Below are 26022 nucleotides of genomic sequence, written 5' to 3'. Positions count from 1 at the left end.
AATTCATCTCAAAACTAAGTTTATAAGTTAGAGTTGTAATATGAGAATCATACTTTAAATTAATTAAGAATGATCATCACCATTAATGCATCTTGAACTAATTAAAGTAAGATTATTGAGAAATATTTAGTGAATCAAGAAACAATTAGTTAATTCTAAGTTTAAATCTTAGAATTCCCACTTGAGATTCTATAAATCATTAGTGAATCAAAAACCAATTAGTGAATCCTAAATTTGAATCTTAGAATTCTCACTTGAGATTCTAGAAATCATTAGTGAATCAAGAACCATTTAGTGGATTCTTAGTTTGATTATTATAATTCTCACTTGATTTACTATAAATCATTAGTGAATCAATAACCAATTAGTGAATTCTTAGTTTGATTATTAGAATTCCCACTTGAGATTCTAGAAATTCCCAATCGATTGGATTATTTGATAATACCGTCGTAATATTTGATAATATCGTCGACATACATGATTATACCATCGGAAAAATTGAGAATACCGTCGGAAAAATATAGAATACCCGGCGGTATTCTCAATTTACCCGGAGGTATTCTCAATTATCTGGGTAAATTGAGAATACCAATTGAGAATACCGTCGAGTAAATTGTAAATATCTCCAAGTAAATTGAGAATACCGCCGGGTAAATAGAGAAAACCGTCGGATAAATTGAGAATACCGCCGGGTATTCTATATTTTTTCGACGATATTCTCAATTTTCCCGATGGTATAATCATGTATTTCGACGGTATTATCAAATATTACGTCGGTATTATCAAATAATCCAATCGATTGGGAATTTCTAGAATCTCAAGTGAGAATTCTAAATTTCAAACTAAGAATTCACTAATTGGTTCTTGATTCACTAATGATTTCTATAATTTCCAGTGAGAGTTCTAAGATTCAATCTGAGGATTCACTAATCGGTTCTTCATTCACTAATGATTTCTATAATTTCAAGTGAGAATTCTAAGATTCAATCTCAGGATTCACTAATCGGTTCTTCATTCACTAATGATTTCTAGAATCTCAAGTGAGAATTCTAAAATTCAAACTAAGAATTCACTAATTGGTTATTGACTCACTAATGATTTCTATAATTTCCAGTGAGAGTTCTAAGATTCAATCTCAGGATTCACTAATTGGTTCTTCATTCACTAATGATTTCTAGAATCTCAAGTGAGAATTCTAAAATTCAAACTAAGAATTCACTAATTGGTTCTTGATTCACTAATGATTTCTATAATTTCCAGTGAGAGTTCTAAGATTCAATCACAGGATTCACTAATCGGTTCTTCATTCACTAATGATTTCTAGAATCTCAAGTGAGAATTCTAAGATTCAAACTAAGAATTTACTAATTGGTTCTTGACTCACTAATGATTTCTATAATTTCCAGTGAGAGTTCTAAGATTCAATCTCAGGATTCACTAATCGGTTCTTCATTCACTAATGATTTCTAGAATCTCAAGTGAGAATTCTAAGATTCAATCTAAGAATTCACTAATTGGTTCTTGATTCACTAATGATTTCTATAATTTCCAGTGAGAGTTCTAAGATTCAATCTCAGGATTCACTAATCGGTTCTTCATTCACTAATGATTTCTAGAATCTCAAGTGAGAATTCTAAAATTCAAACTAAGAATTCACTAATTGGTTCTTGATTCACTAATGATTTCTATAATTTCCAGTGAGAGTTCTAAGATTCAATCTCAGGATTCACTAATCGGTTCTTCATTCACTAATGATTTCTATAATTTCAAGTGAGAATTCTAAGATTCAATCTCATGATTAACTAATCGGTTCTTCATTCACTAATGATTTCTAGAATCTCAAGTGAGAATTCTAAGATTCAATCTAAGAATTCATTAATTGGTTCTTGATTCACTAATGATTTCTATAATTTCAAGTGAGAATTCTAAGATTTAATCTCAGGATTCACTAATCGGTTCTTCATTCACTAATGATTTCTAGAATCTCAAGTGAGAATTCTAAGATTCAATCTAAGGATTCACTAATCGGTTCTTCATTCACTAATGATTTCAAGTGAGAATTCTAAGATTCAATCTCAGGATTCACTAATCGGTTCTTCATTCACTAATGATTTCTAGAATCTCAAGTGAGAATTCTAAGATTCATCTAAGAATTCACTAATGATTTATATAATTTCAAGTGAGAATTCTAAGATTCAATCTCAGGATTCACTAATCGGTTCTTCATTCACTAATGATTTCTAGAATCTCAAGTGAGAATTCTAAGATTCAATATATCATACCATTAATATACCATACCATTCATATTTTACACTAATTATAGTGAAATGTAGACTATAATAGTGAAAATATTACCCGAAAATACATACCATTAATATATCATACCATTCATATTTTTACACTAAATATAGTGTAAAATATTGTCCATTCATATTTTTCACTATTATCTTTTATTACTATTTTTATTAATATTTTTATTAATATATTATCTTAATATATCATATCATTAATATTTTCCACTAATAGTTTTATTAATATATTATTCAAAAATATTTATTATTATTATATTATCTTAATATATCATACCATTAATATTTTTTAATAATATACAATCTGAAGATATATTTAATTTATTATTGATATATTATTTTAATATATCATATCATTAATATTTTCCACTAATAGTTTTATTAATATATTATTTATAAAAAGAATTGAGGAACACAAACTCATGATATGAATATTGAGAATAAATCTATGATAAATTATTAATGATATACTCCAAAAAATTTCACTTCCCACCTGAAAAATTCACTGCCCGCCCTACGCGAAAAAAAAGCCCTCCAAAATAAAATTAATTAGCGCCAATTTATTTATCTTTTTGCTCAATTTTCAGTCATTTGGGGGCTACCGAATTTTAAATGTATAAATAAACAGGATCATGTTTTGGGGGCCAAATTAAAATCATGTCTAAGGCCTACAATACTTGTAGGGACACGTGTCCGCATTTAAAAATTACACAAGAGCATAAATTAAAACCATCACCTTTTGGGAAAACAGTGATTTTATTAGACCGGTAGTATTACAATAAAGAAAACCAGAATGAACAGTAAAGTGTTTGAGCCGAGTGGGTTTTCTTTGTGGGACACGTGTTCGCATCTGGATGCGATGCGCAGGTGCGCATATGTCCAGGGTAGACTTTACCTAGAAAGAGAGATGAGAAATAATTTAACTGGCATATTTCTTCTTCCTAGACGATTTGACGTCTTGATCATCACCTAATGTGTCGTTCATGCTGTCGCTCTCAAATTTGGTCACGTGTTCTTCATCTCTTGCATTGGCCATTAAACATTGAATGCACGTTAACCATCATTCTTGACATTTGCCATTGTCTCTTCCATGTGCTTCAATAATCAAAATGGATGGAGAGTTTATGATGGAGCGTAGTTGGAGAAAATTGCATTAATTTTGAGAATTAATCGTTGCTTCATTGATATTCTGAGAGAACCGTGATGTGCGTGTGAGAGATAAAACTGTTGCAACAAAAACCATGTTAGTTTGGGAGAGAGAAAATTGTTGTTGGGAGAGAACATGTGAAAACGTGTGAGAGATGATTTTGCCGGGAAAAATTAACTGATAGAAACTGTGTTTTCATATAATCTATAGATTGAGAATTAATCGTTGCTTCATTGATATTTTGAGATAACCGTGATGTGTGTGTGAGAGATAAAATTGTTGTTGCGAGAAAACCATGTTAGACTGGGAAAGAGAAAATTGTTGTTGGGAGAGAACGTGTGAGAGATGATTTTGTTGGGAAAAATTAATTGATAAAAATTGTGTTTTAATATAATAAATAGAGTTAATTGTCGCTAAATTCAAAAGCTTTTTGAGAATTCGGGATATTCTCACCAACTTTAAAATCGACATATAAATACATGAATTGAAAATCTGTTCTTAATGTTCCCAAACTCAGAAAAAAACCCCAAATTGAAGGTGTCGTGGACTATCGTAAATACAACGTGGCATAGTTGGCAGTGCAAGAAAACGACGTCGTTTTTTTCAAAACAATACGTCGTTTTGATTTTCATCAACAATTAAAAAAAATTGGGGCTGTTATTTCCGGCGAGAGCTTCAAGCTCGGATGGCGGAGCCGTCACTGGCATCTCCCTCCCAGAATCGTGCTCTGTCATCTCCCTCGCCTCACCCCATTTACAGAACCCGACGGCCGCCGCAGCTGAAGCCAGCCACCGCTGGTCCGCCCCTCTCCCTCGAATCTCTGGCCGCACCTCACAACAGAACCCACACCCCTCACCGTCCACGGCGAGAGCGCTGCCTCCTCCCTCTCGCGAATGGCGGCCTCACCCCCGATTTCTCTCTCTTCGGCTTGAAACAGTCGTCCCTTCGTTCAGTCGGCCGCCGATTCCATCTCAATTCGACCACCACCGCAATTCCACCTCAATTTCCACCAGTCGTCTCCCGATTCCACCTCAATTTCAACCACCACTACCGCCGCCGCCATTACTCCTCCCACAACCAGCCGTGGTCATCACCACTCCATCTCTTCGCGCCTTAAGGACATCCAAATTGCAGCCTCCGAAATCGTGCAGAGAGAGAAAGATCGAGAAAAAAAGGGAGCGGTTGTTGTGAGGAAGAAGAAAGAGGGGTAGGGGTAGCGTGGCCGCCTTCTTGTCGTCGTGGCCGCCTTCTTCTCATCGAGGGGAAGATGAAAGGTTTGGGGGGAGGGGGAAAGGGTTGGCCGGAGGAGGTTTGGGGAATGTGGTGGTCGGGGGGGTTGGTGAAGGGGGAATGTTTGGGGGGTGTTTGGGGATGGGGTTAGTTTTTTTCTATTTTTTTTATAAATTAATTTATTAATAAATTATTATATTTTATTAAAATAAAATTATTAAAAAAAATTTAAAAATTACATGTCATACGTATAATTGACAAGTCATAGGTGTTTGCCATGTCATCTCGCCGGATTTTTTAATTTTGGGAACATTAAGAACGAATTCTCAATTCGTGTATTCATTCGCCGATTTTGAAGTTGGTGAGAATATCGCGAATTCTCAAAAAGATTTTGAATTTAGCGGCAATTAACCCTAATATATATATATATATAGATAGATAGATTATCAAAATATGTGTAAACCCTAATAATTCACTTAAAATCCGACGTGTGAACTCATCATTTTGTCGTCGAATTCTATAAGATGGGACATAAATTAAATATTTTGCAAAGTCGAAAGTTTTTTAAATGAAAGCATAAGTTAGGGACACTTTTTGAAAAACGCTGATAGTTCGGGAGATAAACTATAATTAACTCTAATTAATTTATATAATAAGATATGAACATATATAGGTAGGTATTCAAAATAAATTTAGGGAATGTGCATATACACCCTTATAGTAGTAGCCCCTATAGCGTATAGCTCCCCATAGTCCACATTGGATCAAATAGGCCCCTGAAGTCTTAAAAATCGATCAATTAGCCCCTTTTGACTAATCGACATTTTTGTCCGTTAGTTAACCTTTATTTATTTTTTAATTAAAATGTGGGACCCATCTTTAATAAACAAACACATATAATTCCTTTAATAAAATAAAAAGAAAAAGAAAAGGTACTGCACCGACGTCATCCCCACATTAGCGCCGACGTTAACAAAAACCCCTTGTTGCGCTGCTTGATCTCCCCCAGCATCTCCTACACCGGCTGATATATCGGGGCGGCGGAAGCCTTCGCCTTGAGCGTGCGGACGATGTTCTTGTGGGGCTTGTCGAGCGAGGATGAGGAGGAGAATGAGGTTTGGGATGTGAGGTGGGGGAAGATGAGGAGGATGAGGGTGGCGGAGATGAAGAGAATGAGGTTTTTGGGGGGGTAAGGATTTTGGTGGATTGGTTTCGTTTCCACGCATTCGCCATGAATCTCTGCAAATTACAAGCTTAATCTTGAGAGAAAGGGAAAGATGAGCACAATCGAACTGGATACGATCAATAAAGGTGGGCCCCACATTTTAATTAAAAAATAAAAATAAAAAGTTGACTAACGAACGAAAACACCGATTAGTCAAAAGGGGCTAATTGATCGATTTTTAAGACTTCGGAGGCTTATTTAATCCAATGTGGACTATGGGAGCTATACACTATAGTGGCTACTACTATAAATGTGTATCTGCACCTTTTCCCATAAATTTATTAGAGCCACAATAGTAATTTAACCATATCGAATGTGTAGTGTCATTGCAGAAAAATCAGCATAACAATCTTAATTACTTAAATGATAAGATATGAACATATATATGTAGGTATTCAAAATAAATTTACTAGGCCACAACAATAATTTAACTATATAGGATGTGATGTCATTGCAGAAAAATCACTATTATAACAATCTTAAATATTCTTATCATCCAAAAAATATATATTGACACTTTATGCATAGCTAAAACATTGCACCAATTCCAAGGGAAAAGATGACATGTGATCACTTATATTTATATATATATATATATATGTGTGTGTGTGTGTGTGTGTGTGTAGATGTGCATGTGCATGAGCTTAATGCACTGGTAGTGTTAATGTGTTTCTTTAAAGAAAAGCAATGGAATTGTAAAAGCATAGTGGGATTCCGGCAAAAACAAGTAACCCTTTGAAAATGCAAACTGAAAGAGAGCATTAGTATTGAAATCAACGCTGCTCCTACATTTCTAATGTATCCATAAAATTGAAAGAAAAAGAAAATAAAACTGTACGTATATGCGAATACCTCTCCAGCTTTAGCTCTATCTCTCTCTTCTCTCACTCCCTCTTTCCTTTTGTCGCTCCGGCCTATAATTTGCTGCAACAAAAAAATTATAGTAATAAATATTAGTGACGATTAATACATGATAATATGGTCGTTCAATTCCATCCCATTTGAGAAATGAATTGAAAATTAATATATATTATATGACTAGTCATTGAATAAGACAAATAGTGTTAATTTATAAAGTGTGTACGCTGAGAGCATTGACTAAACCAGTTAGATTCATTAATGCAGAGAGAGAATTTTATAGCAAAAGTATATATTGCATGCATCATTTATTCCAGTGTATACATTGCAGTAAGCTGAAGCATGTGTAGAGCAGTACTTGGAATAACTAAAGTTGAGCCACATTTATTATCACACAACTGACTACATATATATGTGTGTGTATATTCTATTACCTAAATCTGGCTCAAATGCTGCATCCATCATAAAATGCAAAGAACCAAAGACGTACACTAGTTGAAAAAATGGATCTTAGGGTCTTTTATAGGTTTGGGAAGTCACGATTACTGATTTGTATGTGCCATGACAAGACAATAATTCCCATAACCAACTCACCTGCTGCACTATGCAACACATAGTAAATTTTTGCAATTCCTTCTGCATTGAGCAGATTATGCTAAAAGAAACTATGCAAAAATCTTGCTCGCATTTAATGCAGAAGAAGAAGGAGATCAAGCTAGATCGAAAAATTATTATTTACCTGGATGAAAGAGGATATTGTCGAAGGAATAAGTCTCAGAGGGCATGATATGAATTTTGCGACTAAGTGTCAGAATTAACAAGGAGGAGCAATGCTCCTTTCCTCCTCCTCCTCGCTTTTAGCTCGTTGCTGGTGCTGCTGTTGTTGCGCCTGCGGAGGAGGAGCCTGATGATTACTATGCTGCAACAAAAGATCTTGCTGCAGCTGCTGCTGGAGATGGTAATTAGACTGCTGCTGCTGCTCTGGGATGGCTTCATAAGAGCTCCCCAACGCCAGCGAGGGGGCCCCACCCCCGCCAATCTGGTTGAATCCGGTGGCGGTGACGGGGCCGTCATCAAACCCTCCGCCGTTAAATCTCATCAATTCATGATTTTGCTGCTGCTCGTAGCTCCGCATCATCTCCTGCTCTCTCGCGGCCGCGGCCAGCTGGTGCGCCTCGAGAAACTGCTGCTGCTGCTGCTGCTGCTCCCGGATCATGAGCTGCGCCATCCCCTGCGTAATCGGCTGCACATTGTACGGCAACATCTGGTAACCGGAGGGCCCGTAGTTGGAGTGGTGCTGCGGGTGATTGTAAATGGGCAGCATCGCCGAGGGCCCGATATACGTGGCTAATTCCTTCTTGGCGTTGTCTAAATCGAGCTGCACCTGCTTGAGCTTCTGCTGGAGGATGGAGATGAGGCCGACGCAGCCGTAGACGGGGTCCCGGAGGCGGTACTCGGCCTCGTAGGCGAGGGAGTTCACGGCGTCCTCCCGCTGGCTGGCGTTCAGCTCGTTCAGAAGCTTCGAGACGTTGCTGGCGCCGAAGACTTTATGCACGTTCGTGAACTTCTGCGGATTGTCCGGCGGGAAATACGGCGCGAACACGCACTCCTGCGTGCACTTCCGCCGGAGGCACTTGCACGCGGCGCACGGCGAGTTTGAAGACGACATTATTTACTGCTTCCTTCCTATCTGCGTTTCAAATGGAAACATTGGTTAGCTGCTCATCAATGGGGGCGGTGATTTCATGTACTAACTTAGCACATGTTTACGCACTTTAAAAATTGATATTAATGCATATGTAATTCTTCCTTCTCCGATTAAAGAGACAAGCAGTGAAAAGCCAATAAATGAATGAGAGAATCGAAGTCAATATATATATATCCATTTCTTAAAAGCAAGCCACTCATTGTATATGAACAAAGTCAGAAGATGATGGGAAAAGGCAAAACGAATTGATTATATATAAATGTGAATGCATTAACACGTTTGATCGTCGATATATGCATTTTCCAGTTCATTTGCATACATAATCAAATCATACAAAAAATATAATTATATGTGCTTCGCAAGTGGAGAGAGAATGCAATTGGGGAAAAAGAAATCAAATCGAAATAGGTGAATGCCGCAGGATGCGGCGGCGGAGAGCAAACCTCGCAGGCGCCGCTAGGGTTTCGGAAATTGGGGATGAGATTGCGACGGAGATCTGCAAACTGCACGATATTTTATTTTATTTTTTAAGGGTTTGGGAATTTGGGGATGAGAGATTGCGATGGAGTTTTGGGGATGAAATCGCGATGGAGATCTGCAAACTGAAAGCGTGTGAGTTAAGATATGAGAGGGCTTATTTATTCTTTTCCTTTTATTGTGGGCTCTTGTTTAATTGGTACAGCCCCGTAACTCCGCTCCATTCATCTGAATTCAAAACACTTTTTTCAATAATTAATTGGAACACAAAAATTAATAACTAAAATTGTTCAATCTAGAAGCGTCGACGGACCTTCAGCCACTGAAGGTTGGCTTCTTCAGAAGCCGTCGCACTGTGAAGCTCTGAATTTCCCAAGGTTTTAGAAATAAAAATCAGCTCTTGAATAATGGGGTTTGCGTGGGGCCCTTTAGCATATGTAAATTTTGAATTGGCCACTGGAATTTTTTAGGTTTTTATTTTAATTTTTATTATTTTAATTTATTGATTTTAGGGAAGTGTTTTAGGTTTCGACCGTCTTAATTTTCAGCCCTTAGATCATCAAGATCTACGAATGATTCGTAACTCTATTAGATGAATTCGTGGTCCTGAGTTGGAATTCCAAAGATAGCGAAGATTTATTTATCACAATTCGTAACCATGTTGGATGAATTCATACGTGTTCTACATAAAATTCATACATTGAAAAATATTTTTATTTTTATTTTTATTTTAAGAAGTGTTTTCACGGTAGCATATCTATATATATATATAAAGACTAGTACGCTCTCCCGTGTGATGCACGGATCATCGCACAAATTATGATATAACTTTATCAAAATATTATTATTATGAGTTTAATTATTTGATAGCAAAAATACAATTTATGTTAATTTAATTGTTCAATAGAATAGAAACTAAATTAAAAACCACAAAATATTAATATAAATTCAAAAAAATTATTGATTTTGAGATGCTTCATTTTGTATAATATTCATATCGGTATTACAAAATTATAGAAAATGAATCATCAATTTTTCCATTTTTCATTAGTTGAAAAGGGAAAATGCTTGTCACATTTTGAAAATTCATTTCCAAAATTGTTATTATGCCATACATTTCCATGCACCTACTCTTTCTTAAGTTGATTCCACGCAAGTATTTTTATGTAAATATATATTAACAAAGTATGAAAACATTCATTTCTCAATCTACATGTGAATGTAAAAATCCTTACTTCTATGATCTTATAAAAGTGAAGATTATTTCAAGATATAAATATGAATATGAAGATAAAATTACCCAATCTGGATACATTTCTCCACTGTAAAAGATATCAAATTCAATAATATAAGAATCTTTTCAATGGTAATTACTTTGTGGCAACATCATCGTAAGCTACCACTGTTATCAGAGGATCTCCAAGTAGCTTGGAATAAAACCTTTATTCCAATATAAGACTTATAAATCTATGTTTTCCAGTAGTATCCCTATGACCATATATGATAATTCGATTTTAGAAAAATGTTCAATAAATCACATATTTATGTTGTAGATTACAGGATTTAAAACTATATCATAACATGATTTACAATGAATACACTGACTAATGCCTATCATTTTTACTTACACATATATACACGTCTATATATATATATAATTGTTTATATAAATAATAATACAATAGGATGGAATCCTGATAGTATAAGTTGCATAACTACACCTCAATATCATTAACACAAAAGGTCAAAAAGAAAGAATGAAAATAGCGATCTTAGTCTTTCTACCAAAATTGTAAACAAATTATTTGATCTTCAAGATACATTATGCATCATGTCACTGATCATCTAAAATAGATAACATAATAATAATCTATACCAAATAATTTGAAATAAAATTATTCAAAAACTCGCTAAGACACTGAGCTACCTCTTATAATTGCAACAAATTAACAAATTCACCACCAAATATCATTTTAATTACAATGTCATGTTGTTTAAATTCTGCATATATCAATAAAAGTAAGTGCTCGTTGCGACCCTCAATACCTCCATGCCGTAGGCAGGGTCATAGTTCATCTATGGCGCAACGACGACAACCTGATATGATAATATTGTTAAGGCTACATCCTACATGAGACCATAATATATTTTTTAAGTGTTTTTCATTTATATTTAGACATACATTGTTCCGTTTATTTGTTTACGAGGTGATGAGTTCATAAATAATTCTATTGTTATGAAAACATAATTAGGAAAATAAATTCTCTAACATCTACGGCTTATTGGAAGAAAATATCAAATTAACAATATAATAACAATTAACATAGTACATCAGTAAAGATTTTGCTTGCAAGATTGCCGCAGAGACTACACTATTTTCCACCCATTTCCTTCTTCTCATTCATTTATATATGTTGATTAAATATTCAAGAAAGAATAAATAAATAAATATCTTATAGTCTATTCTAATCATATATAGATGTTACCAATGTAAATATTTTAATAATATTATAAATATTTTTTGGATAATTTATTTACATTTATCTATATGACTAACAAATATAAAATATTTAAGAGATAAAAAAATTCACTAATACTTAAATTGGGACAATATATGAAAATTTATAAGAAAAAAAGATACTTCACATAATCTTAAGTATACGAAAATAAGAATAAACAAAAAGGTTTTAAAAAAACCCCCCTAAAAAAAGTTTAAAAAATAATTATTTCTAAAAATAGATTTTGACGGAAAAAATAAATTAGCGAAAAAATATAATTTAGTACTATTTATGTAAGTGGTTGAGCTTTTATATATATATATATATATATATATATATATATATATATAGGGGGCAGTTATTCCACAAACTCCTCTTAGTATATAAATTAAGAACTAATCTTAACCTTAGATGTTGCCTATTCTAACGGCTGAGATCATTTTACTAGAATCTCATCTGTTCATTTTAATTAACAAAGTAATTCATACGTTATTTAGTATTGAGGGTAAATTTGGAATCGATTGTTGACTTTTTGAATCGGCCAAATAGGAATATAATTCGATTCCCGAAAAAAACGCCCAATTCATTTGGAAGAAAGATATGATGTGATTGAAAAATGGCATTTGGATATCATTCAATTACTTGCGTGAAATACTAAGACCAAATCTGCGAAAATATGTGTAGAAAAGGGTAATTGATTAATTGCGTGAATATATTTCAATGGTGTGTGAATATAATTAAATGGTGTGCGAATATTTGGGCTTAGCACAATATACTGATGTATCATAATGCGAATTTTACAATGAAGCGAATATTTTAGTGTGTACGCATGAATAACCTACAAACCAACGTGAATATGATGACAAATTAATTGTAACAGTTTCATGTATATATTTTCTATCACAACGTGTCCATCACGAAAACTATGAGCATGCTCATACAGATTGAACGAACAAATTTTTATCAATGTATGAATCGCCTTAGCATATGTGCATGAATAAAAAAGTTTGTGTATTTCGTCAAGGTATATTAGCAACGAAACAGTGACTTGCTCATTCCAGATTATGAACATATTTATACAATTTGTACGAATATCTATGATTCATGTATGAATCATTATGTAACTATGCGTGAACACAGAATGAGTGAAATTAGGATGGTATATTATCAAAATCTGGTTGGTTGTCTGCGTTTATAGAAAAAAAAATAACATACCTTCATTTTTTTTTTTACTTTTGGTTTTGTGTTTTGTATTTTTAACGTGTTTCCTACAGAAATAAAGGGCTAAATCATTTAATTTTGATTGAATAACACAATTCTCTTAATTAAGGAAAGAATAATAACCAAAATCAGAAATTACCTTTCTATCCTATTATTGTAGTCAACGTGAATTTCAGCCTGATTCTTAGGATCAAATCTGGCCATTGATTGATCCTGATCTATTGGTTAATATTGGTTCTTAATTTATATCTTAAGTCTAGTTCTTATTTTAGCCTAACCCTATATATATATATATATATATATATATATATATATATATAGGGGAGAGTTCAATGGAGACCACTTCCTTAAATAAAGAATAAAGACCAAATTAACACCCTTGATTTTATACCATCGGACGGCTACATACATTTAAGGTTATTGAATTAAAAAAAATTTACACCAAAATCATAAATACAAATATTATTTACAAAAGGTTAAATCTGTAACTTTAATATGAAAACAATCGTGCCCTAAATTCTCTCCATTTACATTCTCAATTATTCCTCCATATCTCTCTCTTCTCTCCCCCCCTCCCCCGTCGCCTCCCTCCTCTCTTGTGCACTGGATTTGCACCAGCAAATCGCCACCCTGTTACCTTCCGCCACCCTGTTACCAATCGCCTCCATCTACTCCTCCTGCTGCTCCGCCGCCATCCCCTCCACTCCCCCTTCCCAATCTCCGCCGGCGTCGCAGGCGGAGGGATTCTCGAGGCTGTGCTGCCCCGGCGTTGTCAGGGTGAAGCCGATGAAGATGGCGATGGTGAACGCTCGTGGTGGCGACCGCCGCGCCGTGCCACCGCCGAATCTGCAGATCTGCATATCGTCAAAGAAGTGTGAACATATTGATGTTCGTCAATATGTTTGTAGAAACACCAATGAACATATTGATGTTCGTTGATATGTTCGTAGAAAAACCAATGAACATACTGATATTCGTAAATATGTTCGTAGAAAAACCAATGAACATACTGATGTTCGTCAAAATGTTCGTAGGAAAACAATGAACGTACTAATGTTCACCTATTATGTTCATTGACATATTAGGTCCCAGAATGGGAAAAGAGGAATTTTCGGGATTTGTTCAACGGGATCCCAGATTTCAGTAGATTTGAGTGGACATATTTGCCCTTTTTGGATTAAATAAATGTGATTAACCAATATTTAATTACATATAAAATCAAATCGGAAAATTATATGAACCTTTGATTGGAGTGAGATGAATGGCCTTGATTTGGTCTTTATTCTTTATCTAAGGGAGTGGTCTCCATTGAATTGGACCCTATATATATATATATATATATATATATATATATATATATATATAGGGAGAGGTTCAAGAAAGAACCATAAATAAAAGAAGACCGGAGAACCATTTTCAGCCATTCGATCATCAAGATCTACGGTGGATGCATCATCTTGTTGGATGAATGCAGATCCTGGGTTCGAATCTTGAAGGAAGCATTTTTTTTAAAAATTTTTAGTGCATTAATTTTAACAGCAAATGCATTAATTTTTACAGTGGATGCATTAGATTTGATGGTTCTCTCGTTCTCACAAATAATGTAGTTCTCTCTAGAACCACACCCTATATATATATATATATATATATATACAGTGGCGGAGCCAGGATTTTTTTTGGGGGGGGGTTGAACTGTAATGGGGGTTCGGGGGCGGTAGCCCCCGGAATTTTTTTTTTGGGGCCATTCAATACATTTTAGACATTTTTTACTAAAATACAAATATAATAATAATAATAACAACATTTTCATAGATAATATAGTTCAAAACATTTACTAAAAATTTTTTTGGGGGCATTCAATACATTTTAGACATTTTTTACGAAAATACAAATATAATAATAATAATAATAACAACATTTTCATAGATAATATAGTTCAAAACATTTGCTAAAATTTTTTTTGGGGGCATTCAATACATTTTAGACATTTTTTATTAAAATACAAATATAATAATAATAATAACAACATTTTTAGACATATTATTAAATTTTTTTTTTTTTTCAAAATTTGGGGGGGGGGGCTCTAGCCCCCCGGGCACCCCCCTGGCTCCGCCCCTATATATATATATATATGTATGGCATGATGGCATCTTTGACAATCTACTTTAAATATTTCTAAACTAGTGCCGTCAAACTAAGCTTGGCCACACTCTTAATTTTATAGCTAGTTGAGTGCAAAAAATAACGGTCATAAATTGGACTAGCCAGCCAACCTGATCTGTTTTTACTCTTTGATATGTCAGGCTCAATTTCCGACCAAGCCGGGATGGTAGCTCGTATCGATTAAGTTAAGTTTCACTATTAATTGGTATTATAATCTAACTATATATAGTTAATGATGATAGATGACAAATAGATAATGAGGCACTCCTCCCGTGTAACCGATTGCATCATGCAACTAGTTTCTGAATGACACTACTTCAACATACAATGAAGTGTGTCATTTGAAAATGTTCAAGTGTCATTTCTCGAATGAAATAGTGTTATTTTGTAAACCAGTTGCACGGTGTAATCGATTGCAACTGTAACATTTTTCAATGTATGGGAATTTCACCCTTGCTAATTACAAATTACAAGTAAAATTCTTTACATTACATTTTTGTAAATTCTTATTTTCGCATTGTTTTCGCTATCACCTTTAAATATTTAACATTGTTTAGCTATGAGTAACGTTAAAGAAACAGTGCAATGAAAGTTTTAAATAAGTTGTACATAAATATAATCGGAGACTGATGCAACATATTCCAAAAGTAGGCCCCTTCAATAAATTTTAAAGGAATTCAACATACATACACCGAAAAAAGCAAAATATAGAAATTAATTAGGCTAGAGTTTTACCCAAATGAAATCCAAAATACTTTGTTTTGATATTGATTGATTCTGGTCCGATAGAGGTCATCACCGATTGGCTTTTGGTGTTTGATTTTTACCACATGCGTCATGAGGTGAATAAAGCGACTCATGCGCTTGCTCGTTTTGCGATTACTTTATCGAATGTAATGATTTCAAAGTTGAAGTTTTTTTCGTGAGTTAACTTCTGGATAAGTGTGATTTTTTTGTCATTTTTGTCCGTCCAAACAAGAGTGATTTTTTCTTTTTTAAAACATATATCTTTACATCTCTACCCTCATTCACTCACAATATTTACAAAAGAACTTATTCCACAAACCATTTATTAATTATCTAATAAATTAACATTGATGAGATTATTCCTTGACTTTGTACACATTTTTCAATTTTTTTTTAAAATTAGTATCATCTCATTCACACCACACAAATTATTTATTATGAACGAAGAGAGTATTTTAGAATGTACTATTTACTTACAAAATGGTAGTCCAAAAGAACCCAATCATTGATTATTCTGATTTTTATTATTAGAAATTTTGTATTTTTACTTTTTCAATGAATATAAATAAAATTAACTCAAATAATATGAGTTATCAAAGATTTTTTTGATATTCTAAAATTTCAATTCATCTTAATCTATATCTACCATATATAATATAAAAGAAGAGTTTTTTACATCCAAATTTTATCTCTCCTCTCATTTTTTCCCTCAAAATTTTCTTTAATCTTTTTCTCTCTTTTCAATTTTAATTCTTTTAAAAAAATCGTTAACTTATATTTACGAACAAAATTTAATATGAATGTTAAATTAAAGGTTGCAAAAAGATCTTTAATTCGATGTAAAAATTATAAACAATAAATTTGAAATGAAAAAGTTATGATCATTTTGTTTTCGTTTGTTAGTTGAAAAAAAGTAGATATCATTTTTTTCTTTTCAAAAAAGTTTATAATTTTAAATTTGAATATTTTTATATCAGTTTTAATATGAATTTATAAATAAAAAATTAGTTATACGTCTTAAAATTAGAATTTAAAATATTATATGGATTTATTTAATTATGTATATGAACTATTTACTTATTTATCTAAACATATTTGTTGTTATATTTTTATTTTTATATTATTCGGATTTTCTTGATTTTATAATTTGTTTTGGGTTGATTAAATATGAACATTTAATAATAATACAGTTTGAATTTTTAAGAGACCAAAATTGTTATATTAAATTATGACTGTTTATATTGATGGTTTGATGTTATTTGCTCAAAATGAGATTGATTTGAATTATTTGCTATACAATCTATAAAATTTATTTATTATTGTACATATTTAATTATTATTATTATTATTATTATTATTATTATTATTATTATTATTATTATTATTATTATTATTATTATTATTATATAATGCTCATTAAATTGAGTATTATACTCATTTTAAAATCAAATATTAATATTTTAATTAACATAATATTTATTACCAACTCATAAATAATGACATTTTTACATGATTTAAAATTTTAAAAATAAATAAATATATCGTGGTCCGTGCATCGCACGATGGGGCGTACTAATAATATATAAAAAATGAGTTTTTTCACTCCATGTTTTCCCTCTCTTTTTCTCTCTCTTCTTTCATCAAATTTTCACTATTCTTTTATTTTTCTTTTTTTATATTTTAATTCTTCTTTAAACATCGCCAAATTTGATTCATGAAAAATAGTCAATATGCATCTTAAATTTAATAATAATGCATAATGATAATAATCATTATCGAGTAATTTTTATATTTATTTAACAACTGTAATTATCGTTGCATTTTATACAAAGTTGAAAATTTATATTTTCAAATTCAGGATTTTATTGAGTAATTGATGTGAATTATTTTAGTTTATTTTATTTCTAAAACATGTTTTGTAATATTCGTTTATATTTTAATTTTATTTCATATTTATTTATTTAAATATATTACTATTTAATTTCGATGTTCGTCATGCATCGCACGAATGAGCGTACTAGTAAACAATAAATTGACTCATATTATTGTTAAGATAGATTAATCAGTGAAAGTAAACACTTTTAATGTAAAGTATAATTTATTAAAAATAAAATAATTTCATTCAATTCCTATATTTTATTTTTAGCTATCGTATTCTTGATGCATACCAAACATAAGAATCATTTAAGAATTAGTATCATTTTTTCCCCTCATCATCGCATTCATACTTTCATTCTATTCCTTTCTTATTCAATTTTATTGTGCACTATGTATGTTGATTTGTTAATTATTTATCAAGAAAAAAATTGATCCTATCATTATCTAGGAGTCTCATTCTGCGTCGACCCTATAAACTCCGAGCATTCGTTACATTGAAAGAAGTAGAGGGTGGTGGGCGGCGGTCTCAATTTCATCATCAAAAATGAATCATTCTGCACAAAATATGGCCTCAATTCGCCAGAGTGGCTGCCGACCAAATGCAACGTCGTTTTCCTTCAAAACCCACAATGAAAAAATAAAACCCCACAATTATTATTAGTGGTCGGCTATATCATACTCATAAATTCGCTCATCAATGGCCCCACCCCCTCCCCCATTTCTCCGTATAAATCCCCAACCGCCATAATCAAACACAATCACTCACTAATCTTGTTTGAGTTGCAGAGATGGAGAACAAAGAGGAGGACGTGAGGGTCGGAGCCAACAAGTTCCCGGAGCACCAGCCCATCGGCACGGCGGCGCAGAGCCAGGACAAGGACTACAAGGAGCCGCCGCCCGCCCCGCTCTTCGACGCCTCCGAGCTAGCATCGTGGTCGTTCTACCGAGCTGGGATCGCCGAATTCATCGCCACCTTCCTCTTCCTCTACATCACCGTGCTCACCGTCATGGGCGTCAGCAAATCCGACTCCAAGTGCGCCACCGTCGGCATCCAGGGCATCGCCTGGGCCTTCGGCGGCATGATCTTCGCCCTCGTCTACTGCACCGCCGGAATCTCCGGCGGCCACATCAATCCCGCCGTCACCTTCGGCCTCTTCCTCGCCAGGAAGCTGTCGCTCAACCGCGCCGTCTTCTACATGGTCATGCAGTGCCTCGGCGCCATCTGCGGCGCCGGCGTCGTCAAGGGCTTCGGGAAGACCCTCTACATGAGCAAGGGCGGCGGCGCCAATACGGTGGCGCACGGCTACACCAAGGGCAGCGGCCTCGGCGCCGAGATCATCGGCACTTTCGTGCTCGTCTACACCGTCTTCTCCGCCACCGACGCCAAGCGCAGCGCCAGAGACTCCCATGTCCCCGTGAGTATATTATAATTAGAAAATAAAATTCATGAGTTTGTAGACTGATTCGCGGTGTTTCAGATATTGGCTCCGTTGCCTATCGGATTCGCGGTGTTCCTGGTACATTTGGCGACAATTCCGGTCACCGGAACCGGCATCAACCCGGCTCGGAGTCTCGGAGCCGCCATCATCTACAACAAGAGCCACGCCTGGAACGACCATGTATGCTTCTGATCATACTATTTATTTTTTAGGCCTAAACATTATGTATTTGAAGAATTAATATTAATGTGACATGAAATGGAATGTTGTGTATGCAGTGGATATTCTGGGTGGGACCTTTCATTGGAGCGGCGCTGGCAGCTCTCTACCATCAGGTGGTGATAAGGGCCATTCCGTTCAAGTCCAAGTGATCTATCATTCAAAAATCATCCAATTTGTAGATGAATAATTAAATTGCATTCTCTCAAATCGTTTTCTCCTAGTGTTTTTTTTTTTTAATTATTATTTGGTATTTGCTTTCTGTTCGGTTTGCCAGCTTGTTGTATTGTAAATTATGTGGTTTGTATTGAGAGGCCATGTGAGTAGGCCAAGGCATAAGTCGCCGACCGTTGTAATATCAGAAAGGGGTTTTATTTATTTGAATGAAAAATCCCTAGCTACATGAGATTTGGTAACTTTTATTTTGCATTGTTCAATTTTTTATATCGGTGACAAATAAGTAAATTTCATTACTCAGATGTCAACCAAAACATCTACTTTGAATAGTACTAATATAATTGGTCTGGATTCCGATCCAACTTCTGAATTGCATTTCAAATCGCATCAGCTTCCGGTCCGATCTCATGGAGTAGTTGCACATTTCATGGCTTTCTCACATCTGAGCAGAGAGATGAAGCGACGTAAGTTTTTGAAAGCCTTGTGGATTTGCACGATTTGGATTATTTGGAGACGAAGAAATGAAAGTAGATTTGAAGACAAGGCTTGGGACATTAACAGCACAATCATGGAGATTAAGGCTAGAATGTGGAGTTGGAATAAGATTTTTTATATTTGTGATTGGGTATCTAGCTTCTCAATGTGGTGCTCTAATGAGATTGCTCTTCTGTAACTGATACGGTTGGGTACCTCTGGTACCAGAGTTAATAATATTGCTCTTTTTCTGATAAAAAAAAGTACTAATATAATTGGTAGTTGATACCGGTACGTAATATTGATATGCAAATTAATACTTTATAGTATAAATTTTACAAAACTATTTGTTGTATACAACATACGCATACTTTAATTGATGATAGTATCAATTTTGTAATTGAAGAAAGTGTATGCATGCGGAATAATTTTTTTTGGTTACATCAAAATTTCATTGAATCGGAACTGTTTGTGATGGGTTTACGTAGAGACCTCGTAGTCATATTATAATGGGCGAGCAGCGATAACATTGAAACCATCATAACAAAGGAACTAAGTCTTATAAAAGTAAAATTTCTTTACTAATTGAATTAGTTAATTTAATGGAATCGTGTCAACTTAATACTAGTTTCTATTTTTGTCAACTGATACTTTATATTTCCCGAGTTGGATAATCAATTAATTTAATGTGTTAATAATTATGTGCAGAAAATTATACACAGTGTTTGTTTACAAAAATAATACTATAAAAGAAAGGGAAGTTAACTTCATAGCAACATTTATTTTAAAGTTTAACATCTATATTAAAGTTTGTTAAATCAAATATCCCCGAAATTCAATTTTAGTTTCACCATGATACTGGTTGACGATTGTCAAAAATGCACCACCTGTCACTTAATTTGTAATTTCAATACAATTTTGGATTGTAATTAAGATCACACATTTGCATTTTTTGCAAATTAGAAACCTTTACTTGTTTCTGATAGTTGGAATTTGACGTGACATTCTCCATTTAATGAAACAATAATATATTAACACGTACATATATCATGCACGATCGAACAACAATATTTAAAATTAAAACTCGACAAATAGATTTTGTTGAATTGGAAGAGTTTGAAACATTGTCTTTAGCTAACATGTAAGACATCTGCGTGATAAAATATTTCCACGTCATTAAATAAAGAATTTCACATCAAATACAAAAATAGGAATTTAATTACAACGATTGAAAAAAATTATAAAAATAATATACTATTAGGTGAAAGATCGTGCACTATTTAACAATTAATCATAAAACAAAACAGGTTTAATTGAATGCGTTCAAAATACTAATTAGAAAGGAAAACATCACAAAGAAAAACGCTAATTTTTTTTTACTATCATCCAATAAGGCCCAAATTATTGACCCGTTTAACCCAGCCCTAATTTAAACGGCCCAATTTCTCGAAGTGCTGACCCATTCCTCTTTCAATTTTTGGTGAAATCCTAAAACCCTAGAATTCCTCTCCCTCTCTCCACACACATCCAGCTGCACTGCACCGTCGGAGAAATGGGATCTAGCGGACAAACGGTGCTGCAGTATGTACCATCACCGGCAAGCGTGTCGGCTAAGGTTCATCCGCTTGTTATTTTCAATATCTGCGATTGTTACGTGAGGCGGCCGGACCAAGCCGAGCGCGTCATCGGCACGCTACTCGGCTCCGTTTTGCCCGACGGCACCGTCGACATTCGCAATTCCTACGCCGTTCCCCACAATGAATCCTCGGATCAGGTTATTCGACTTTTCTACTTTCACTTTTTAACGAAAATTTACAATTAATCGCAAGCTTTATCTAATTATGCTGTATCATCAATTTCTATTACTTCAAACTTTTGTTTATAGAGAATGTTTCGAAACCTTCTGACGTAATTTTTTACAACTAGAATTACTTGATGCAAATCAAATTATGTGATTCACTTAGTGCTATATTTTCTGGCGTTTTCCTGAGAAAGATTTGAGTATGTTTTTCTGTTTATTTTGTTTCTGTTCTGATGATAAGTGTAGCAAATCGGAGTTTCTTTTCTTTGTTTATTTTGTTCGTATGGATTCATGATTTTAATTTTACGTGATTTTAGGTTGCACTTGATATTGATTATCATCAGAATATGTTGACGTCCCACCAGAAGGTGAATCCAAAGGAAATCATCGTTGGATGGTAATTTTTTTGTTACAATTCAAAATCACTTGTTTACTCCTATGTGTTCCGATTAGACATTAAAGCCAAAATATGTTATAGGTACCAATCCTTTAAGAGTTGCTTTCTTGATTTTTTTTAAAGCCTTGATGAAATCATTTTGCTTAAAGCAATTCTTTCAAAACATACAAGTTAGTTTATAACATTTTTAACATTTGGTTCGTTTATATGGTTTAAAATCAAGAATATTTTGAGTTATGTGGATATTCTTGTAATAGCTATGACTTAGTGTGTATTTTGAGCTTGATGTTATCTTCTCAACTTAGAGATGATGTGTATTTTTGGTAGGCATCTAAATTAGTCTTCATAGTTTTGTCAGGATTTGAGATTCTATGTTCTTGCCTTGATGTCAAAATTGTGTTTGTGTTATGTCTTGCACTAATTTGATCTTGTTAGGTGTTTATTCCATTTTCATCTACTCAGATGTTTATAGTTCTTGACTTATTTCCTAGCCAGTCTGGTTAACACTAAGTTAAGCTTTTAAGCTTAAAGAGGAAACACATGAATAGAGGACTAATGAGATTGCATTTCTTGCTTGATCTCGCAAGTATCAATTTCTTAGTTTTGGAAATTGATCATGAAGTTTTGTTACATGCTTATTTCTATAGGTTTTCAACTGGTGGAGTCATTGGTGGCAGTGCATTGATCCATGAGTTCTACTCTAGAGAAGTTAACAATCCTATTCATTTGACCGTTGATACTGAATTTAGAACTGGAAATGCTTCAATTAAGGCTTTTGTCTCTGTTGCCCTGTCTCTTGGAGATCAACAACTTGCTGCACAATTTCAAGAAATTCCATTGGACCTACGCATGGTTGAGGCAGAGCAAATTGGATGTACGTATCCACCTCACCTTATGATTTTAACAGGATATGCCGTTTAGAGGATCTTTATCTTTGAATAACTGAATTACTAGTCCATCATCCATCATTTAAATATTTCTCTAGATGCGTGTTTGCTTGTCAACACATCAAAGGAAGCCGCCACCACGATCAAGTTAGCAAATAGAATTGTGGGCACAGGGAATGGGTGGGTGGGGGCGGGGGGTAAGGGGACCCAACTGATACTTTTCCATATTCTTCATCCTCTCACCCCCGTGTGCTTTGTGTTTCCAGCATGGTGGTTAACACGTTTCTGATTTTGAGGTTTAAGCCACATTTCAGGACTTAGCTACTTCTATACCTTCGGAATACATGTGAACTTTACTGATGTGCTCATAATTAGTTGCGTTTGCAACTCATTATTTGGTTTTTGCATTATTTGTTATTTGAATCATATTTGTACCAAGAAAACTTGGAGGTCCAACCATCAAGAATCATAATGAACTTTAAAATATACTGAGGTCCCAGCAAAAGTTACTCATCTTTCGTGACCCGTTATAAGTTGTTGCCCCTGTTGGATGGATGTTTGTTTACTTTTTTTTGAGAGGGAATCCGGATATTTTATTCATGAAATGTCATCCGAAACAATAGCCCTGAGCAAAGCAGGGGAATTATCGGTTCAACAGACAAACCGAGAACAATGTCTAGCATACTGAGCTAAGAAATGTGCAGCTCTATTAGCTTCTCTATAAGCATGGCACACATTAGTAAGAGAAAATCTGTTCTGACAAGTTGGATAAACAATGTGCATAGAATGTCATGTTGAATATTGGTTAGAAATCTTAGCTGAATTTGTTCGCACAGTTGATGTACTTAAGCCAACAATTGTTGACAAGCTTCCAAATGATCTTGAGGGAATGGAAGCCTCCATGGGACGGTTGCTTGCTCTAATCGATGATGTTTACAAATATGTCGATGATGTCGTGGTGAGAAAACTGTTTTTTTGCTTTTGAATCTCCTGTTTGCCATCCTTGCTTATGATTTTGGCTAATATTTTACTTTTTCAGGAAGGACGCACTGCCCCTGATAATAAAATCGGAAGATTTATATCTGATACAATAGCAGCTCTTCCCAAACTATCTCCAAATGCTTTTGATAAGCTAGTGAATGACAGTCTGCAGGTATGAAATCCAACCTGCTGAATAGTTGCTGATGCTTTATAAGCTGCTTACTTTCCTTGTTTGGGTAATTCATTTGTTTTTGAATGAAACATAATTGAATTCATAACTAATGCTGTGTCAGCTGCTTACTTTTGGGTCATTCAGAAGCTAATACAGTTCCAATGGTCCCTAATGCTTTGCATAAACTAAACCAACAATTATGATAAGCATTTTTAACATGTGTCTATTGAAAAATTAAGACACGAACAATGGAATAGATTGCTGAAGGTCGTGAGCTGTTGAAATTCTTAATCAATAAGCAAACATTGTATTATGCTTCAAGATGTTAGTGGTGACGGTGCATTTTCCGCTAGGTTTAATGCCCTTGCAGTTGTGGTGTTTGGAATCCGTCTTAATTCATGTTTACCTCTGCTTGCAGGACCAACTTCTGTTGCTTTATCTGTCTAGCATTACGAGAACGCAACTTAGCTTAGCTGAAAAGCTCAATACTGCTGCCCAGATCCTTTGATGTATCGACGTTCTGGTTTCTTGAGACGCCATGGTAGTAGCTCTGTGATGTAGGTTTTTCCATTTCAAGATGTATGACCTTTGTTTGGTTCGACGGCAATTTCATGTATGATCTGGATTTTGAGCATCTCTTTTTTGGTCAAAACTAACTAATTGTTTGCTTCGCTTTTTTGCTTGCCCCTTGAGCCGGCAGCATTTTGTTTGTGGCGCCTAGTAAAAAATCATTATGGAAAAAGTGTTAAGAGCTCTTTCTATATTGTATCTATTCATTATTCAGTGTATTTGTTGAATGTTTGATTCTTCTCATCAAACAGTGCATTTATCTCACAATTTCTAATCACATGCTGCAGTGCATTCTCATTTTCTAAACAAAATACAATATGGATATACCCTACTTCTAAATTCCAAACAGTGCATTCAGTCTAAATCATATGTTACTCGTACATTGTTCACTACTTTTCTCATTTTCTCAACATAATTATGGAGTTGTACATCTTCACCATCGTTTTTATTCACATTCATCTCCTATCGTTACAATTTCAATATGAGAAGCTTGGACCTCAAGGAGCTAGATTCCCATCTTTTATCAGATTTTGATAAATAATAATCAATTTAATCTATTGTGATTAAAGTCCACCACAACACGTCCTGATCTAGCTAAGCCATTCTTTGATACTCATTTCTATTGATCATTAGTTATACGGTTATACCATTTTACATATGCACGTAACATTGTCATTTAAAAATAAAAAAGTATGTACAAGTATATATGTATCCCCGCTAATCATGTGATTTTCCTTAATGGCGTGTAATTATAAAATCACAACTCCCCTTTTTTGGTGATTGGAAAAAATAGTTACCAACAATAAGAATGGTGTCTCAAAAATGGGGCCTCAGTTCACACCAAAACTTGCTTTAAAACTGATAATTGCATCCTGACAATATTTAGTGGCGACAACTTAGAAGCAGACGGAAATTAGGGGCGGCCTAGATTTCACCTCTCTTATTATAATTATGTGCCTAACCAAACATATATAAGAAACTAAGCCTTATATTATTTGTTTATTATAGTTCTCGAATCTCACTGAAAAACATTAATTTTGTTAATATTGATGGTAGTGTAAGTGGGATATGTAAATATGGGGAAAAAGATGTAATCACTATCTACTTGGAGGATTGGAAAGGGACAGCTAAATCAGACGCATGGCACTTTTATCTAACCCTACTTTTGGTTCTTCCCATGAAATAGTTTCTTATCCAAAAACTTTAAATAATTTAACTTAGCTCAAGAGTTGTTACGACCCAAAATTAGAAAATTATGTTGTCGTAGTCGTCGAAGATGTAGGTTTCCATATGTATACGAGAACCCTAACTTATTATGATAAGTCATTTGATGTCTAAGATTTACGATGGTGCATCACCTTGATGGACGAATGTAGCACCAGACTTTTACGATGGTGCATCATCTTGATGGACGAATGTAGCACCGGGCTTCGATCTTATGAGA

The 26022-nt window shown here is 34.2% G+C and overlaps 3 protein-coding genes across 5 annotated transcripts; 2 read left to right on the top strand and 1 right to left on the bottom strand.

The window, feature by feature from the left end:
• Nucleotides 1-3824: 3824 nt before the first annotated feature.
• On the bottom strand, nucleotides 3825-9188 carry LOC131005685 (LOB domain-containing protein 36-like). 3 transcript variants are annotated; one of them, XM_057932717.1, is made up of 4 exons: nucleotides 8921-9184; nucleotides 7509-8459; nucleotides 6764-6835; nucleotides 3825-5925 (listed from the first exon to the last, which is right to left on the bottom strand). In XM_057932717.1, the coding sequence occupies exon 2, from the start codon at nucleotides 8436-8438 to the stop codon at nucleotides 7584-7586; it is 855 nt and encodes a 284-aa protein (XP_057788700.1). In that variant the 5' UTR covers nucleotides 8439-8459; nucleotides 8921-9184; the 3' UTR covers nucleotides 3825-5925; nucleotides 6764-6835; nucleotides 7509-7583. The 3 variants fall into 3 exon arrangements, with proteins under 3 accessions (XP_057788700.1, XP_057788701.1, XP_057788699.1); XM_057932718.1 differs by lacking the exon at nucleotides 3825-5925 and having other exon boundaries at nucleotides 6605-6835; nucleotides 7509-8455; nucleotides 8921-9188; XM_057932716.1 differs by lacking the exon at nucleotides 3825-5925 and having other exon boundaries at nucleotides 6605-6835.
• An 8779-nt stretch (nucleotides 9189-17967) lies between these two features.
• On the top strand, nucleotides 17968-19521 carry LOC131005683 (probable aquaporin PIP1-4). Its single transcript, XM_057932714.1, has 3 exons — nucleotides 17968-18876; nucleotides 18940-19080; nucleotides 19179-19521. Exons 1-3 carry the CDS (start codon nucleotides 18250-18252, stop codon nucleotides 19269-19271), a joined length of 861 nt encoding a protein of 286 aa, XP_057788697.1. The 5' UTR covers nucleotides 17968-18249; the 3' UTR covers nucleotides 19272-19521.
• Nucleotides 19522-21116: 1595 nt separating this feature from the next.
• Nucleotides 21117-24769, top strand: LOC131005684 (eukaryotic translation initiation factor 3 subunit F). The gene is made up of 6 exons (XM_057932715.1): nucleotides 21117-21544; nucleotides 21889-21968; nucleotides 22616-22842; nucleotides 23692-23813; nucleotides 23895-24008; nucleotides 24427-24769. The coding sequence occupies exons 1-6, from the start codon at nucleotides 21323-21325 to the stop codon at nucleotides 24514-24516; spliced, it is 855 nt and encodes a 284-aa protein (XP_057788698.1). The 5' UTR covers nucleotides 21117-21322; the 3' UTR covers nucleotides 24517-24769.
• Nucleotides 24770-26022: the final 1253 nt, after the last annotated feature.

Source organism: Salvia miltiorrhiza, chromosome 1, assembly GCF_028751815.1.
Source record: "Salvia miltiorrhiza cultivar Shanhuang (shh) chromosome 1, IMPLAD_Smil_shh, whole genome shotgun sequence".
Classification (NCBI taxonomy): Eukaryota; Viridiplantae; Streptophyta; class Magnoliopsida; order Lamiales; family Lamiaceae; genus Salvia; species Salvia miltiorrhiza.
This window is presented reverse-complemented; position numbering and strand designations above follow the sequence as displayed.

Excerpts from the sequence above, each read along its gene's own strand:
- LOC131005683 (XM_057932714.1), top strand. The coding sequence starts at position 18,250 with ATGGAGAACAAAGAGGAGGACGTGAGGGTCGGAGCCAACAAGTTCCCG. Across the intron at positions 18,877-18,939 it reads CCAGAGACTCCCATGTCCCC|ATATTGGCTCCGTTGCCTAT; the intron begins GTGAGTATATTA and ends GCGGTGTTTCAG. Across the intron at positions 19,081-19,178 it reads GCCACGCCTGGAACGACCAT|TGGATATTCTGGGTGGGACC; the intron begins GTATGCTTCTGA and ends TTGTGTATGCAG.
- LOC131005685 (XM_057932718.1), bottom strand. The coding sequence starts at position 8,438 with ATGTCGTCTTCAAACTCGCCGTGCGCCGCGTGCAAGTGCCTCCGGCGG.
- LOC131005684 (XM_057932715.1), top strand. The coding sequence starts at position 21,323 with ATGGGATCTAGCGGACAAACGGTGCTGCAGTATGTACCATCACCGGCA. Across the intron at positions 21,969-22,615 it reads AAGGAAATCATCGTTGGATG|GTTTTCAACTGGTGGAGTCA; the intron begins GTAATTTTTTTG and ends TTATTTCTATAG. Across the intron at positions 23,814-23,894 it reads AATATGTCGATGATGTCGTG|GAAGGACGCACTGCCCCTGA; the intron begins GTGAGAAAACTG and ends TTACTTTTTCAG.